The 19,226-nt window shown below is 29.3% G+C and overlaps 2 protein-coding genes across 2 annotated transcripts; both read right to left on the bottom strand.

Moving 5' to 3' along the window:
• Positions 1–1,069: 1,069 nt before the first annotated feature.
• Positions 1,070–2,612, bottom strand: LOC109339811 (60S ribosomal protein L24-like). Its single transcript, XM_019577329.1, has 5 exons — positions 2,518–2,612; positions 2,200–2,275; positions 1,942–2,043; positions 1,620–1,768; positions 1,070–1,493 (listed from the first exon to the last, which is right to left on the bottom strand). Exons 1-5 carry the CDS (start codon positions 2,526–2,528, stop codon positions 1,340–1,342), a joined length of 492 nt encoding a protein of 163 aa, XP_019432874.1. The 5' UTR covers positions 2,529–2,612; the 3' UTR covers positions 1,070–1,339.
• Positions 2,613–3,580: 968 nt separating this feature from the next.
• LOC109339812 (rho GTPase-activating protein 3-like) lies at positions 3,581–8,217 on the bottom strand. Its single transcript, XM_019577330.1, has 5 exons — positions 7,537–8,217; positions 6,070–6,190; positions 5,848–5,967; positions 4,869–5,099; positions 3,581–4,297 (listed from the first exon to the last, which is right to left on the bottom strand). Exons 1-5 carry the CDS (start codon positions 7,989–7,991, stop codon positions 3,794–3,796), a joined length of 1,431 nt encoding a protein of 476 aa, XP_019432875.1. The 5' UTR covers positions 7,992–8,217; the 3' UTR covers positions 3,581–3,793.
• Between the last annotated feature and the right edge of the window lie 11,009 nt (positions 8,218–19,226).

The following is a 19,226-nucleotide window of genomic DNA, read 5'->3' as shown; positions in this document are numbered from 1 at the left end:
AACTCATTAAATTTATATTTTGTCATTTGTATTAACATATTATTCAATAATGTGGGACTTTGTTTGCCCATATATTTACTCATGTTTAGAATCCCAACCATATAATTTAGAGGTTAAAGTGTATAAATAGAAATCATTAAATACGATGAATCATTAAGATTATCATACTTACTTAATAATTTTACATAAAAATTAGATTTAGATTCATATATTTTAGAGAGTAAATTAAAGTACATGCTACACTTTAGAAGAGCTTATTTGTTGCATATAATTTGCACCAGTAACTTTGCCCTTTGTCACACACTATGATTCAATTGGAAAAGAATAAAGCGTAAAGAATGCATCGAGATTCATTCTGTGTTAATTTTTGGTCGTCCGGTAGATATTTGTGATATTGTTCCTTCATCAATCCACCCTTGGATGTGAATGCTATTAGGCTTATTTATTAGATAATTTCTGCATTGCCTCTATGGGACAACTTATAAGTTATAGAACCCATTCCACGTATCCAATTATTAGGGAAACCTTTCAGAATCTTTACTGAGAATCCTATAAGATTGGTGCGTGCACGCCTTTAAAAAAACTTATATGTGACGAGTTAACAATGGTTCATGTTTCATTAGTTGTTTTATGCCACATATTTAAGTTTTAAAATTTTAAGTTATCATTATTAACACAAATACCACACCCCAAAAGCTTACCCACATTTCTCACACAACACAAAATAGTATCTCGTCTTTTTCACTTCTCACTTATCACCTACCATCATCTTTACTCTGGTCTCATCCTTTTATGTAATTATTAAAGATAAACCAAATATGATCAGTTACCTACCTACATAATATGTAAATTAAGGATAAACCAACAACATTTAGGAATGTTGAACTGCCTAATTGACCAACATGATCCTTTTTTCAATGTAATGAATCTTGGGTTAACAATGTCATGAGCAGCAAAAATTATGAAAATAAGAAACAAATACTTCTGAAAAGAGAAAGGGCCACCATCGGTTTATTAAGAGTGTCCTCAAAATATTTATTATTGATAACCTACATTCAAAGAACAGGGGAAGCAATAATAGCTACTGCATTATAATTTTGATTCAAAGTCAGCAATAACAATTCACTGCACACTGAGGCAATGCCTAAGATAAAGGCAACTTAAACAAATCCAAACAGGAGTTTACAAAATTCATTCAATTACCATGTAATCAAAAGCAACGACACGGATTTGACAAAACAGTGAATCAAATGGATTGATCACGCAAATAAAATATACCAGTACATAAGATTCAGAACTCTACTAAATGGTAGCTAAAAATGGAAGTAACCTTGAAACTCTAGCGTTTCCCACCTCCACCACCAAGTTTGGGACCTTTTGGTGCGGCACCCTTTGAAACATTACCTTTGCCTGATTTCTGTGACTTGGCCACTACATCTGCCTTCTTAGCCTTCTTCTCATCCTTTGTCTTCTTGATCCTCTCTTTAATTTCACTGCACATCATCGTTAATTCAGATAGTACAACGTGTTATTAACATGTATCCAAAAATACAAAATTTGATGAAATAAATATAAGTTCATATGATTAAAGTCAATGATATACATATGAAAAAACATACCGAAGAGCAGCTTCTCTGGCAGCATCTCGAACCTCTGGCTTCTCGGTTCTTCTTTTCTGGATAACTTCCAAAGTAGCACCAACAATGGACCTAGAGTATGGCTTTTTGGTAGCACGACGCTTCTTCTTCACAGCTTCTTGAGCAGCGTCCTAACCCATCAAATTCATACAAAAAAGTAAACTACAAAGTTGAAATTTAACCCAAGAAGTTGCATTACAACATTTAAGCCTTTTTACCAGGTTCATTAACAACAATTCTGATTTTAAACCACATGTTACTAGCTTTATGATTATAACACAAAAACTTTAAATTAAATAATCACCTTCTTGTGTTGCTTCCTATACATGGCAGTCCATGTAAGCTTCGACGGTTTCAAACGGTTGTGAAAGTATCGCTTGCATTTCGAATTCACAAATAGGAAGACCTGTTTAATCAACAATGTGACACCGGAAAATCTAATGTTGAGCATCTAATATTGAATTAAGATAGCAAATAACACTTAAAGAACAACCTATAAAGTAAAAAATCAAGGTTCTTATCGTGCTGAATTTTCAAATTTGATAGCATTTATAAATTTCACCTGAGAATCACCGCGAATAAATCGGATACCTCTCCCTGGGTATATCTTGGCACCACTGAATCGACAAAGCTCAGTCCTGATGATATTGCAGTATAAAATCAAATTCAAAACATTACATTTAAAATTGAGACTATAATTATAATACAATGCGGAACACAAAGCTTGGTTTATGATAATTTGTTCTCAACAGTTTCTACTAACAACAATCTAAAAAACTATGTTCCAGGATCAATAAAATTCACATTTCAATATATATTTTAATTATTAATAAAAAAACAGATGAAATGTGAAAGAAATGAGATTATGAAGAATACATACTTGAGAACCATGATTGCTGCTTCAGGCAGAAACCCTAGAAATTAAAAACTGTTTCTACTAGATTAGGGTTTGTAGTTACCCTTTGCGGTGAAAAATAATGGGCCTGAAAAGTACCCACTTTATAGGCCCAATACCAAGAAGTTCTGTTTTTGATGAATTGGATTCCAAAATTAATTTCGTTAGAATTTTTTTTTCCTTGTTAAAATGAACATGAGAATAAGGATTATTTTTTATATTCAGGTACTTGTTTGGTTAGACTTGTAGAAAAACTGATTATTAGTTTTTTTTATTTGAAGATGAGAGGAGAAAGAAATAGGTGGTTTACAATTTATAATTTATTTTATAGAAATTATCCCTTCAAAATTTAAAGAATACCCAATCATATCCCAAGCCTTTTTAGGTAAGTGTACATGTTTATTGGAAGAAAAAAAATTAATGTCATTTACTCTAATTTCATATGATTTTTTTTTTTCAATAACCCATACACCTTGAAATAACTTTTCAAAATTCAGACTTGCTATTAAGTAGCTTATGATTATACATAATTGTTTTATACATAAATGCTTCAATCATAACCAAACCTTAAATTACCAACAAATCTTCTTTAGTATTGTTTGGTACCATGAATGATTAACATTTTCGGAAATCTCACTTGGAAATATGTTAGAAAGTAGTCATAATCATATAGCTTTGGTGACTAATTAAGTCAGCTGCTTGCTCTTATGCAATAATTCCATACATCAATTTGATTCTTTATTCTTGTAACCTTTTCTCACTTCTAATTAATTTCAAAGTTTAAAATCTATGTACCATCTGTATAAAAAAAATTACATTGTCATTAAATCATTCATCATTTATTTGTATTATTTTTTTAGCGTTAATAATAGTTAACATATGAACGATGAATGATTTGCTGATAATATAAAAAACTCTTACATGAATGTATATATATTTAATCCTTTCAAATAACTCTACTTGTTTAATTATAAAAAGAAGCACTCTAGATGATTGAACTAACTTCACTAAATATTCTATTACCCCCTCACACTACACGATACTGAAACATATATTTGATATCAGTAAGATAACATAGAAATTATTTGTTTTACAATAGATTTTGTTAACAACTTTAAACATCTCATCATGAACTCACATTCTACAAAAAACCAATCTGCAGTTACAACTGAAACTAAGTTACATACATACAATCTCACACAAACATCTATCTCAATCACACAAGTCATTAAAGCAAGGCATGGTAGTAGTAGTAGTTATTTTAGGCCCATGCTTCTTCATCTTTTTCCCTATTATTTACAATGCCAAGATTTTCATTCTTCTTATTTTGCTTGCTCAATTGAAATATAGGGTGCCTACATAGCTTAAGCACCCCTTTTCTCAATTTCAGCCAATGATCACTATCATATATGCCTCCTCTATATCTATTTTCTAAAAAACCACTCTCATGTTTAGAAGGTGTGTTACCATCTGAAACAGATTTACATTCCCCTTCTCCCCTTTCATTTCCCTTTTCTTCATTGCTCCAAAGTTTCTCCTCGAAACACCATTCCATTCTTCCTAAGGTCGAAGTTCTCGAGAATTTACTTGCAGCACAAGCATCCTCAGGTTGCTCACAAGACTCCTCCTTGTAACTTAAGCATGATGAAAGCTGCCTCGCCTTGGCGGCCGATTCTTCTCTTTCTCGAAGGGTCTTCAGAATCAATGTCTTAAGGAAGTTCATGACTTGTACTGCGTGAATCAATGCGGTTAAAGGGTCTGCCATCTGCATAGAACAAGTAAACAAGCATTTAAATTGGCTCTACAGCATAGCTTTATTTGTACTAGCTTTACTGGTCAAAAATCCAAGATTCAGCATTTGTGATTATTGTTCACCATCACATTATGCTGATTGTTACACTGAGTACTATAAATGTTGATTGCTAATTTAACCAATGTCCTATTTTCAAAGCAACTTGATTTTGTCATAGCTACTTTAAAATGAACCTTGCAGAGAGCTTTATGTTAAGTGAGAAAATGGTTCAACATAAGCAACAGAAAAAAAAATAGATATATAAACTTGGTTCCTCAACTTGACAATGAACCCAATTAAATTGTGCTTAAAACTAACCTTGTGGAAATCTCTCCCAATTTAAACAATAGAAGGAACCATAGTTGCTATAAACATGGCATTTAAGGTTACATAGTATGTCAATTCTTCATCACAATACGAGACTTTCTTTATGATAAACTCGGTACGTGGTATGGTGAATCTGGTAACTTAGTTTCTGAAGGGTCGAACCTGGTAACTACGGAAGGAAAAGAAGAAGACATCTTTGCCTATAATGTTTACTAACCTGTGTCATGTTAGGCGCAAAAACCATGGCGATATTGCGTGCATTCATCTTGTTGAATTGTTCATGCTCAACAACATCTGCCATCAAATTGATTGCCCAATCAAGCAATGCAGCTTCTGTTGAAGGAAGTAACCTCACAAGGTTAGTGCAATCCTCTTCTGAGTTGCAGTGCATCACTTCTTCTGGGGTCAGAGAATCAAGTACCCCACTTGGAAGCTCTCTAAACCATGCCTGCATGCCAAGAAAAACATAAGAATTGAGCACAAGATTACAATGACAGTTGAGCAAAATTATCAGCATTAAGCACAATAGTTCCAAGCAAAAATCAATAAGTAAATAGACTTCAATTAAGACTAATACTATTGTTGGTTATATTCAAGCGTGAAGTCTAACACTAAATATAAGGGGGTGAGTTGAATAATATAACTGAAAAAGATCTATGAAACCATTGTCTTATGTTGTGTTTGAGAGTTATAAGAAAAAGGAAACAAGAGAGATCAAGGGGAAAGGAGAGGGAAGAATGGAATAAGAAAGGAAGTCAAATTAAGTTCAATATATCCCTTATTTGGGAGTGTGAAAATTAGACAAAAGGAGAATGATGGGTCAACTTAAGTAATGATAATGCAAGAATATTATTTTATTATCCATTTAAAAATCTACTTAACAATGGGAAATGGACAAAAATGTAAGCATTTAGGTACTTTGACATTTTTGTCTCCATAAAAACATGAGGAATGATGAAAATGAGCATGTGGGGGATTTCAGAGGGCTCCAACCTTCAAACATTTCCGTCTCTTTCACCCAACTCCTAAACAAGGGACACACCTCCAAGCCATTCATTCTCTTCCCTCTCCTCCGATTTTGTTTCGAAACTTGATATATCATGTAGCTCTTCACTCTTCCAATACCCGATAACAATGTGACTCTTGGCAGACGGATCCAACAATTATTATAAGAAATTAAGCATCATAAAATGTACCTTTATCAAACCAGATAAACAATGAACATCGATTCCATGTGGCACTAGACCTTTGTTTAACTGGTCACGAACAAGCTCTTCTTGACTATTCTCCGCATTAATTCGGAATATTCCTTCTGCCTTCAAACAAGGAAATTACGCTATTACACCTCAAAACTTATGTATCAATAAAAAAGCCAGTTAAATCAATGGTGAAACAAACAGAAGTAGTGCATAACATACTTTAAGGCCTTCCTCTGAATACAATCGCTTTTGCATCATCAGAAGAATAGTTGGGACGCTGTTTCCCCTTTCATCATATGAACACTGCATTGAATTTGCAGAAACTCCAAATACCTTTACACTGCATCATTATAAGAATTCAACTTAGTCAAACTAACCATGCTTACATAATTCTCTTGAGTACCGAATTCATTAGCACATATCTTCAACTTTTTTTGGTTTGCCACAGGTATCCTCGCACTAGAGGCAATCTTGTTCGAGCCGGAAACATTCACAAGTACGTGTAGAGCTAACTCTCCAACGGGTATTTTTTCCATCCATAATATATCTTCAACTTAATCATAATTACATAATTTTTCTCATCTACCGAATTCAGTATAACACATACCACCTAACGGGTTTATTATAAAAAAGTTTAAAATTAATTTAAAAAGTAATGAAGTAGATAACCCAGTGAATTAGGTTTATGAGACTAACCATACTTACATGATTGGTGGTACCAATTTCGATATGTAGTACTCAATTCTCTGTTAGTCATTACTTTTTACGTTATTATTATACTATTTATTTTATTAGGGATCTAATATCATGTATTTATGAGACTAACCATCATTATATTGAAAGTAACTTATGATATGATGTGAGATTAAAATGAAAGGAAAAGGTAATTCGTTTTAATTGAAAATCAATTAAAAATTTGAACTTCAAATTGATGTCAACCAAGTGACAAAGGTACAAAGCCAAAATCTTATGTTACTTGTTAGTAAGTTACATGTAATTTCCACGGCATCTCCAATTCAAGAAACCCAAGATTAAAACAGTGAGTTGAAATTAACAAATGTATCTAATTCTAAGGAAGTTTGAAATTAACACAGTCTCTAATCTAAACAAAATCTCAACTTAATTAGCCTTTATGGGACTAAAAATGGAGTTAAAAATTCATGGATTTATTTTCTTTGTAAAATAGTATTGAAAATATCATCCATATCAAAATTCCACCTGCACTTTTACACTCTTATAAAACTGACCCTTAATTTTCATGTTCCATTAGTAATCCATTACAAGTAATAAAAAAATGCATGTAATCCTAAAAAAGTTGCAATTTAGCACAGCCTCTAATCTGAACCAAATCTGAACCAAATTTAAGTAGTAAAAAATGAGTTGAAAAAAATCATGAATTTATTTTTTTCTAAAATCGTATTAAAAAACTCATCCACCAAATTTTGACCTCCACTGCCAAATTAACCTTCAATGGTCTTAGTCTTACTTAAATTTCGCAATTTCCATGTCCTGTTACTGCTATGTACTAACAGCTAGATTGGTCAACATTTAAAATTAAAAAAACCACGATTTTAAATTACGATCCACAACTATAACTACAATCACCTAACCCGAATTATTTTTTCAAAATTTAACATAACTATAATCACGACCGCAATTTAAAATGAAAAGAAAGTGGTTCATTACCTGGCACTAGGTACCCTCTTGGGAACTTCAGGTTCAAGCTCAGTAGGCAAACCAAGAAAGCCGTTGAACCTATCAAAGGTAACATGGGACACGTGGCATGCTTCAGTTGGCCAGCTAATATCCAAAGAAGAAGAAACATCATCTCTCTCCACACTACAAGTCACCAATGATTTCTTCAACACAGACAACACAATATCCAACACTGCAAACTGGTTCTGATTGTTCTCATGACCTTGTTCATCACCACCTTTTGATATAAAAGGTGTTGAAACTTTGTTACTACAATCATCATCATCATCATAATCTTCCTCCTCTTCACTATCTATTTCTTCTTTTTCTTCATTACCTTTGTTATGATTATTATTGGTCACTACATTGTGAAAAAATGGACTTGGTGGAGAAGGATTGTTGAACTCGACTACTCCACAAGATTTGGATCGGAATAGTCTAGTCATGGTTGCATTAATTAAGGAGAAAACAATAATGGGTCTTTGGTGTTAAAAGGATCTGAATATGTGTGAAAGAGAGGGAAAGAGAAAAGGTAAATATTAAACTTGGTTGGGGGTAATAAAACTAAAAAGGAATACTTTTAAAGGGAATATGAGATGGGTTGGGTTTGGTTTAGCACAAAAAAATGGAGAGAGGAAGGAAAAGGAAGATGATGATGATGATTGAGATGGTATGCTGGTATGGTTGATGGATACAAGTTGCTTTTCTTTTTGTTTGTTACTATGCAATATTATAAAAGTTTGGTGTATGCTATTCGGTACAGTTTTGTCTACTTTAAACATGTTTTAAATGACTAAGGATCATATCCGAAAAGATAGGTATTAGAAAAACAAAGAAAATGTAGTATAATAAAATATTTTTATCATTTTATATATGATAGAATAATTATTTTGTCATTAAAAATAATAGAAAAATTAAATATTTGTTAATCCATAAATGGAGAGGATCTTTTGAAATTTGTTTTTGACATTGAATCTTAACATTGTATACGAGAGTAGATCTCCAACTATTTCTAGTATGGTGGTTAAAATATATTCTTTAATCAAGGGTTAAACGAAGTAACTCTTTTTTTTAGTATGATACGCTTTTATAGAGTTGTTTCAAAAATCAAAAAAAATAAAATAATATTTTTATGCTATTTGGTGAGATATGATTGATTTGGCACATGGAGACAGAAAATTTTGGGATAAAGGATCCTGGTATAGAGACAACATGTTAGAAAATAAGTCTCACAATATTTATCACTCTCTTATGTATAATTTAAATATTAAATTGTTAAGGTTCCATTTCAAAATCAATTGATAATGAGAGGAGTAGTCCAACACGTATTTAAATCATTCCTGATTATGAATGGCAATGGGCACGGGCAGACACGAGTAGTGTTTTCCCATGTCCAAACTCGTAATATTTGCAGGTACTCGTGTGGGTAGCAGGTATTTATGGGTACCCAACGAGTTTTTAATTTCAATTATATATTTATACAATTTGTAATAATCAATATGTAAAAATAATTGTTAGATGAATAATATGATAAATTTATGATCATAGTCAAATACGTGTAATTTATTATGCAATAATAATAAACTATATAATATATAATTTTAAAATAATAATAAATATATATATAAATTTAATTAAAAACTAAATATATAAATTTGCGGGTACATGCAGGGCGGGTATCACAAAACCCGCTCTCGCCCATAAGCTATTATTGTGGGTATATGTTGTGGGTATTTCCACGGATCCGGTTTTTTTGTCATCCATATTCCCGATATAATGAGGTAGGCGATGTGTGACTTACTTTCCAATATGTCTCCTCCACATAAGTCTGTCACATCAGGTGAATGGTTACCTTTGACCCAAAATTAAATGACATTTTTTTTGCCCATGACAATCAAAAAAAAGTTGGACTCTAGCTCTGGTATCATATTAATGTCGCATCTCAAAACTAGTTGATATGAAGATGAGTAGTCCAACAAGTATTTAAGTCATTCTTAGGGTGAGACTTACCTTTCTAACATAAACATCCTATATATTACCAAATACTTTTGGCATTCTACCTTAAACAAAATTATTATTAGTATGTGATTTTTTTGGTGAAAATTGAAGAGATGATCCTTTCTGAGGTAGAAATAACAGTTTTCTTTTCCATTAATACAAGGGACCTAGCACTATAACAAGTTAACAACTGTAACGGAATTTTCCGGTAAAAAACAAAAATGTGATTTATGTCAGTTCTTATGACATGTGAAACTTTATAATCATAGTACCCGAATTTTATACTTTTTATATAAAAGTATTATATTTTGTAAGAATTTGTGCAAATTAGTTTTATATGGATTTATATTCTGAATTATGGTATTTATTATTTCATATGTCTTGAGTATCAAATATGGAACTGGTCTTGTAGATATTTAAATAGAGTTTAATTTAAGTTTAATATACAGTAAGTGTAAGTGTTTGGAAATGTTGCCCTAACTGTATATTGGCTAAAATTTTGAAAGTAGTAAATGTGTATAAAAAAATAATAGTATATTCAAGACTTCGAAAACTTAAATGCTTTACTTCCCATTTTTTTATCTGTGGTTTTTCTAAAGTATATGTTATCCTGATTCCTGACCCTAATTGTTTGCATTATATTTAATTATGTATTGTCCTATTATTAAAAATGTTTAACATTCGTACTATATCTTTTCCACCATTTTGCACTAACTATATGGTAAAAATAAGAGTAAATATGTAATTTGGTCCGTGAAAAAAAAAATAGTAATAAAATAGTGTAGCAGATTTCCTTATTATCAAAATTTAATATCTAAAAGATAAAATCCTAAAATAGTCATTTAATATTCAGTTCATTAAACAATTTGGCCTCTGAAATTTTCCCAGGAGATGTAGCAAATTGAACTAAATTAAATGAAGCCAAAATTTGAAATGACGTATGTATCTAACATGGAAGAAAATGTTAAAGATTATATAATGATTTTATTATTTTAGAAATCAAATTATCCTATCAACAAAATTTTAGGAGAATATTGTGAAACTTAATTAGTCAAGAAAATAAGTCACTATTAAAATTTCCACATAATATTACTGAATGGGAGGGTTAGTTAAAAAAATCCTAGGGGTAGTATAGTAGGGCAGGGATCACCTATCTCAATCTTATAGAAAAGTACCACATATTTAAAAAGAGTAGTTTTAAAAACACAAATTAACTTTTTTATATTACTTAGATAAACTAACTAACTTAAAACATAGGGACATAATGATTTTGGAACAAATGATCCTTGTTTACCATAGCGATATGCGAGAGAAACACAAGTTGTAGACAAGATATTGTGTCTAGTTAAAGAAATGGGACCCCTATGTCTTGTGACAACAATAGAAGAATTAAAGGTGGTTAGTTTCATGCGGTTATGACAATTTTCCTCATACTTATTACAGAATTGAATTGCATCACCTTATTGCCAAACTTAGTTAATCTTTTAATTCATCCATTTCCACGGGGTAATGATTTTTTTCAGAAAATAAATGTGTATTTTACCTCACATGACAAAAGGTACTTAACCTTCAATCAAGGGTGAAAACAAAGCAAAAATTCAAAGTTGGTAAGAACCTATGGTGCTTTTTTCCATGCTTAATCATATAGATGTAACAATGTTATATTATTGAACATTATTTGAAGTGTCACGGAATGGTTTTTACAACTAAAAAGTACCACCCAATGTTTTGGCTGTGTTTGATTCTGGCTTCCACATTGCCACACCACAAGTCACGTGGGTGCATGTTATTTTGTTCCTTCCTTGTTCCAAGCTGAAAAACTTTAATTGTACGGTAAGGATTATAGAATTTATACAAAAATATATATAGATCAATCAAGTGAATAGTTTATGTCATATTTTCAAGGGTGGCCCGACCCGTAGGACATGGGATAGGGCACATATTCCATAAGTATACCAGGAAGAAAGATGATGGGTGATAGCAAATATATTATTTTCTAAGAGTCTCTTTTTTGACCTAGTTCTGGGATATAAAATGTGATTCAAATCTCATCTCTTAAAGTGTTATATGTTTCCCATGTATAAAAAAATGTTTACTTGGTAATTGAAATATATAAGACTTGAGTGAATCAAGTATAAGATTTTATGTTTGATTCCTAAATTCACATATAATCAATAAGATATTCGTTTGGTAATCTAAATTCTATTAGATTTTCACAAAGAATAAAAAGTTAAAATTTTGAATCATGTATGATCATATACTCTAAAAGGAGAATGATATTTTTTATATTTTTATGGGTAGTACCAAAAAGAATTCACATATAAGATCTTATTTTTATTTTTATATTTTTATAATGATCCATGGTTAGAAATCTTACTTAAGTTTGAATTAAAATTTCATATCTCACAAATAAATCAAAATAGGAAAAGAATCTTTTCTAGTAATTGAGAAGCAAATTATTGATAAAGATAAAAATGTCATAATATTACATCTAAACTTTAAAGGATAAAATTGTTATATTATAAAAAAAATTCCTTTTATTTTTTTTTATGTATTTCTCTCCTTATTACTAGAAATGATCATGAATCATCAAAATGGGTGGAACAATCATATGACTATTTTCTTATTTATTTGGTATGGAAATTATTTGAAAGGAAAAAGAAAAATAAAGATGGTGGGGGTGAAGGAGAACATGACCATGCATAATGATCCTGACATTACTATGCCATCTCCTCGTGATGTTATATAGTCGTGGGGTTTCTTTTGGTCCCCTCGCCATGCGTCACATGTATTGTTTGCCTACTATTTTATATTACCATTTAGGTACAAGTATAATCATATTCTTATAAGCTTTTCTTACATTCAAATAGTACAATAAATTCGTTAAGTACTTTTTTGTCAAATCATTAATCGTAATGCTAAAAAGCTACATTACTCACACGTGAAATTAGATATGGAATTGGATGTTACAATTTGAATTTATTTGTTCACTTAATTTTAATTATATAATGCAAATTAGATAAAAAAATTATCTTTAAGATTATATTTCATTTATCTTTTTTTAAGTCAGCCGGAACTTATAAGAATTTAGGAGAAAAACTCTACTTTCTATTTTTTTCACAAAAAATAATAGACAAATCTAATGACATGCCTAAACCAATTCATGGTAGGATTGGTTTGGTCTTGATTTAATGCCCTCCAAATTAACTAACTCAAATGAACAAAAATAATTTATTTTGATTAATTGGAATGTTTTTTTCTTATGGTTTGGTCTAACACACGGGATTACACTTTAATTTCAAAGTGGCTTTTACCTCTATGATACTCCTTTCTATTACAAGCTACATGGTTAGAATATTAGTTAAGAGGGAAAAAATGTATACATTGATGGTTTGTATAAATATACTATTATTATATCATTAATCATTCATATTTAATTATTATTGTCTATTCAGAAAATAATACAAATAAATAGTTGACAATGTATAATCTATGTATAAATTTTTACATCGATCGACAATGCATAAATATTATACTTAGTAGTCAATATTACTAAGTTGCTGTAGAAGACATTCCATGATCGGTGGTTGAGTATATATGTTTGCACTCTGCATTAAAGGTTAATTATGATCATCCCTTAATTCCTAAAACAACAACCATCATTTACACACTATTCATGTCAATAATATGTGGTTGCCTTTGAAGCATTTAATAATATACACTACCAATGTGGTTGCCTTTGAAGCATTTAATAACATGCAGTACCAAAGTACCAATTCCACGAATATATTCAATAGTACAATTATTTGGTTAGGAGTTGCTTTTAAGCTACTCCATCAGATTCTTCAAAGTTCAAACCATTCTCAAGTGATTTTCTTTACGAGGGATAAGAATGAAGAAATAAATTAGGTGAAGGTGTACACGCGTGTAACAGTTTCACCTAACCAAACAACTTTAATAAAACTTCTTAACGAACAACAAGTTTCAGCTCTAAGGTATTGAATGCTAAAACAGTCATTAGATATATGAATGTCATATATCTTCTTACTAAATCATCATTAAATTATTTTATTCACAATAAAGAGACATGTCACCAACGCCTCAAGTGATACATGTTTGATTCCCCTTAAACAAGAACTTGGGTTCGAGTCTTGTGGATGAAAAAAATGTTCGTTGAGAGAGTTAGTCTCACACACCTGTGGATGTTCCCGGCTCGAACATGATTGCTTCTAGTGTGAGGATACCGGTAGGAAACCAAAAAAAAATGACATGTCAAAAGTAAAACTTTATTTATTAATGATTGATTTATAAGAATATATGTTATTTTCTTGTGTTTGGAGGATTTGTGAAATGATTTAATAGAAAATTATATCAAACATTTTTGCACCATTCACGCAATAGATATGCATAATATATATTTTAACATGAATTAAATTTATATTTTATGGGAAGAAATTGACTTGACCTTATATTTTATGGGAAGAAATTGACTTAACCTTATCTTATAAGCTTATAAATTATAATACTAGAATTGTAAAAAAAATTCTCTATCTCCTTTATAGTTTATCTCCTTTGTACATATGAAACAAGAGGAAAAAAATGTTTTTTTTGTTGATAGTAAAAAAGTTTTTTATAGTGTAAATATTTTGTATAACATAAAAGCTTATAATGCTAGAATTGTTTAAAAAAATTACATTATTGCATCATTGTTCATTATTTATTTTCAATCATTATTAGCTCTTAAATAAAAGTAATATAAATAAATAGTAAATGATGGATAGTCATTATGTACAAATATTTAAACAAACAATATACTGTTATTAAACAATCATCATCATTTATATGACATTCATCATCTCAAACAAATCATTTAAATCACAATTTATGGTCGATTCGTTTACTTTCTTTCATTAAACTTGCATTTCTCTCTTTTTGCGAGGACTTTAATATTTTTTATTAGAAGAAATGTATAGTCGTGATATTTTATATTTCATCCATTTACCTACGCATTATTATATTACTTAAATTAAGAATAATATTTTGGTTTCATGAAGAATTAATTATAGAGAATAAAATATATACTCATATCAGAAAAAACTAAAAAATAAGATACATATCATAATTTTAATCAATGGCGGATCTTGATATAAACTTTAGGAGGGGCAATAATATTTAATTACAATTTGTAACTCAAATTGAGTTAGTTAATGGTAAAAATTTCAATTATTTCCTTTCCAATATTAATCACTATGTTGTGTATAATAAATTCATCTTTTATCTTCTACCTAATTTTGTTTAGTTGTTTATATTCTTGAAAATGATATTTAATTATTTATGTTAGCTCAACCATAATAGTTAAGATAAAATGAATAATTTGATAAAACAAGATATGATTAATAATATATGGTTGACAGTTTTTCAAACTTGAATGACTAACAACATCAAGACTAAAATATTGACATTGACATCTCAAACTAATATTTTCTTGCTCATTAAAATTAATAACATATAATTGTTGGACAAAAATACATATATTATCAATATTAAATGAATTCTTAGAATATATATTACCAATAGATATATAATCTATCAACAAGGCGTTAGTCTAGTGGTGAAGACCCTAGGAGAACAATTATAAACTTCAAAAAAGATTAGTTACTTACCCAGAAGGTAAGAGATACCATTGATAGTAACAAAAAATTCACACACAATCTCTTTCGTTATGTGTAAAATGATTCCGAATTCAAATGAAATCATACTATTATAAACAACATTATCATTTACGTATGTAAAAGAAATAGATTAGTTATATATAATTTTTAGAAGGACACGCAAATTGAACTATATTTATTTATCAAACTACAAATTAAAGAAATATGTGAGCTGGAATGAGTATTTTCATAAAAATGTTGTTTGGGCTTAGGTAAATGGAGTATATGTGTTTTTCCAAAAAAATGTATTACTCTATGTGTTACTTGTTATGATTGACTAAAAAATATTTTATAATTTAAAAGTTTGATAATTAATTATTTTTCAAGTAGCATATGGATTGACACATTTTGTGAGACAAAAAATATATTCTGGTATGTAAAAATTCAGGGGGCAGGAGCCCCCACCTGCCCCTATATGATCCGCCACTGATTTTAATGAACACAATAAATAACTACTTATAATATGATAAGATATTTTATTTTCTTAATTATAATATAAGTTTGATAAAAAATATTTGTTATAACAATTAACTTACATATTAAATATTTCTTTTAAATTCACTAAAAAAATTAGATCACACCTCAAACACTTAAAGTTTACAATGAAATATCATGTGCTAATATGCCATGTCAAGGTAGACTTTGCATTAAACATGACTCACTTGCATACTATATATTAATGGGTCTAGCCTATTTAATTGTTTGAACAAATACCTCAGGTCTATGATTGGCCTATTTAAAAATCTAATTTCTTCTGTAAACTTATTTAAAAGTTCATTCTACCATAAAAGTCTTTAAATAGGCTAAAAAAATATGTTTTTAAATATATTATAACACTAATAACATGCTTATCTAACACTTTAGTAACATTATTTAAAGTTTTCGTTTACATTTTTATATATTCAACTTTAAATATAATTTAAATTATATAATATAACTGAGTGTATCAGTTTGTTACGTTTAATTAATAGACATTCTAGTAAGTTTGGGGCCACAACTTTTTAAGCTATATAAACGTTTTAAGAAATCTTGAGCCAATTTATTTATTAAAAAAAAGTTTGACCTGATTTGTTATATTATTATATATGAAGTAATAAGCCACTCACAAACGACTTAATCTATTTCCATCAAAATTTCATTAATAATTTATTTTATCCCATGTGAACTTCGAGTACCTCCATTGGGTTATAATGCAGTTGCATAATTAGAGAATAAAACATGTTAAGATGTATGTAATAGTTTGCATAACCAAACATTTGTTGCACACAGTTTATATAACCACATACGCTTAGCTATATAGCCCCAAAATTAAGATACAAATAATGATTAATGAAATGTAAAAATGTGATGCAATCTTGAGGCTATTCAATAAACTATTGTATGATTGCAATGAATAATCACTAAGTTACATGAAATAAAGAAAAATAGAGTGATTTGATTAGGCTTATAGTGCTACTCTAGATAGTTGTCCAGTTGAAGATGCTCTTAAAGTTGAAGAAAAAAACATGCTATGATATGCCAATGGCTTCATATTCTTGTGCTACAAATTTATGTGAGTTACTTGCATTAATTAGTTTTGTTTGTTCTTGAGTTTATCTACTAATAGAAAGTTAAATAGATAAAGTAATCCTACATGTTATTACTTTTTACTTTTTAGCTAGTGTAATTAAGATATATTAACTAAACAAAATTTTTATGTCCCAAAAAATTATGTCACTATCTCTCAAGCTAATACAATATTAACAAATAATATAAAAATATTATTTTATATTTTTATAATTTTTATTTTTAATTATCTATCTTTTTCTAATTGGATTAATACTTAAATAAGGACACAAAATAGGACATGCAATCTCCATTGTATATTTACAATATTATGAAATGAATTGGAGACCTTCATTCATAAATCTTAATTTACAGCAATTTGGGCCAACGTAGACATTTTGCCAATAATATCATTGGGCTGGCCGAACATATTTGCACAAAGTTCTAGACTGTTAATACTTCATACTTGTGTTTGCGTCATATTTAAGTGAGATAGAAATGTATATAACACGTGAATATATTTTATGATTTTAATGCTATCATTTAATATTAAATTTAATTAGAATTAAAATATTAATATATTGTTAGGATCTTATTAACTGTGTCTACATCATTTCATTTCCACACAATCTTTCTCTATTTAAGTTCTTTTCACTTTTTAGTAACATTGTTTTGGTCAATAATAAAGCTATTATATATGAGTATGAATCCTCTCCGTTAATGGAGAGACAAATGATTAAAAAACCAAAGAAAATCTAACATGTAATGACATATCTTTGTAAGTATAATAGAATAACTTATTTGCCATTACAAATATGAAGTAATTGAAGTAATTATCTCTCCATTAATGGAGAGGGTCCTTATTCATTATCTATATAAGGAAAAATGTTTCTCATCGCAAGTGTCATATTCTCCTTCATTTTTTCCTTCCAAAATAAATTCATATCTTTATCATAGACTCTCACACTAAAAATATTGCACTTTTGTTTTAATTCATGTAACTCTTTTTTTCTGATGCACTCACCACATTTTAACCTTTCCTATTCGCTACTTGTTAGCTTTTAGGTGAATCCTATCTCCATTATGTGCAACACACCTTATCTGTCATATGTTATGACCCATTAATTTCTTTTTAATACATGTGACATTGACTTAAGTCATTTTTCTAACCCAAACATATTAAAAATTTCATTTTTTAGAATTTCTCATTTAAAAAAATATTATTAAAAGGTCTTTCTAATCTTTTGACTTATTCAATCTCCCAAAAGAGTTTTCTTTCATATTTTATTTTATAAAAAAACTTGAATCAAACCTTTTTTCATCAAAATCTAATTAAGTATTTATTATTACCATTTTCTATTTTATCTATTACCTATATAGAAGAAATTAATAAAAATTATTTGTAATGCATATTTATTAGTTTTTCAAGTAATAATATATTTGTAATACATCTTTAATAATAAAATATATTTATTAGTTTATCCTTTCAATGCTTTTATTCATTTATTATTAGTATTTGTATTAAATATATTTATTTCTGAATGAAATCATTTATTTATTATATTATTATTTTTAACATCAAATGTATCGGTTTTCAATCCACTTATTTATTTTTATTTCCTCAAAATCTTTTGTATCCTCTATGTTTATAGTAATGCCTATGAAGCACAAATTCGCTAAATACTCTTGTGCGTTGGTGTCCGATACGGATATGCTCAGATTCGCGAAGGATACGTGTCCATAGAGTATCCAAAAATAAAAAATAAAAATTAAATATCAAGACACGTATCAGATTCGTTTTCAATAAAATATAGGATATATAGATTCATTTTCAATAAAATATAGGATATATAGATTCGTTTTTATGATAAGATAGATTTGTTTTCAATAAATACTCATTTATTTAAAGGTCACATCATACCAACTTACCATCACACCATATTGACCCTCGAATAGCTGGTACTTTACGATCCATAACGTCGTCGTCCGGTGCTTAGTGTTACTGCCTCTACCGCCATAGGTATATTGTGAAGAGCAAACAGAAAAAGGCTAACATTTCTTACTTCTTAGTTTCTTTTCACTTAGTATGTTTATAAAGAGAAGAGGATGTCTGAGTATTAATAGAGAAGATAAATAAATGACTTACCTTTATTTCTTAACATAAGAGAGAAGAAAGAGGGTAGGAGAGAAGAAGAGGATTTACACTTACATATTTTATGTATTTTTTATTAATTTATACGCGTATCCCTAAACGTATCGTATCCTACATTTTAGAAAAAATGTGTGTCGATGTATCGGATACGTATCGTATCTGATACACGTATCTGTATCTGTGCTTCATAGAGTAATACTATTATTACATGGGTTTTGATTCAATAGGAAGTTTCACAATATCATTGTTATTTATTTTCCTTGTGTATTTGAATA

The sequence above is a fragment of the Lupinus angustifolius genome, unplaced genomic scaffold, assembly GCF_001865875.1.
Source record: "Lupinus angustifolius cultivar Tanjil unplaced genomic scaffold, LupAngTanjil_v1.0 Scaffold_113_47, whole genome shotgun sequence".
Lineage (NCBI taxonomy): Eukaryota > Viridiplantae > Streptophyta > Magnoliopsida > Fabales > Fabaceae > Lupinus > Lupinus angustifolius.
This window is presented reverse-complemented; position numbering and strand designations above follow the sequence as displayed.

Excerpts from the sequence above, each read along its gene's own strand:
- LOC109339812 (XM_019577330.1), bottom strand. The coding sequence starts at position 7,991 with ATGACTAGACTATTCCGATCCAAATCTTGTGGAGTAGTCGAGTTCAAC. Across the intron at positions 6,191-7,536 it reads AAGAGGGTACCTAGTGCCAG|TGTAAAGGTATTTGGAGTTT; the intron begins GTAATGAACCAC and ends ATAATGATGCAG. Across the intron at positions 5,100-5,847 it reads GTTTATCTGGTTTGATAAAG|GCATGGTTTAGAGAGCTTCC; the intron begins GTACATTTTATG and ends CTTGGCATGCAG.
- LOC109339811 (XM_019577329.1), bottom strand. Across the intron at positions 2,044-2,199 it reads TTATTCGCGGTGATTCTCAG|GTCTTCCTATTTGTGAATTC; the intron begins GTGAAATTTATA and ends TTGATTAAACAG. Across the intron at positions 1,494-1,619 it reads GCCAGAGAAGCTGCTCTTCG|TGAAATTAAAGAGAGGATCA; the intron begins GTATGTTTTTTC and ends GATGATGTGCAG.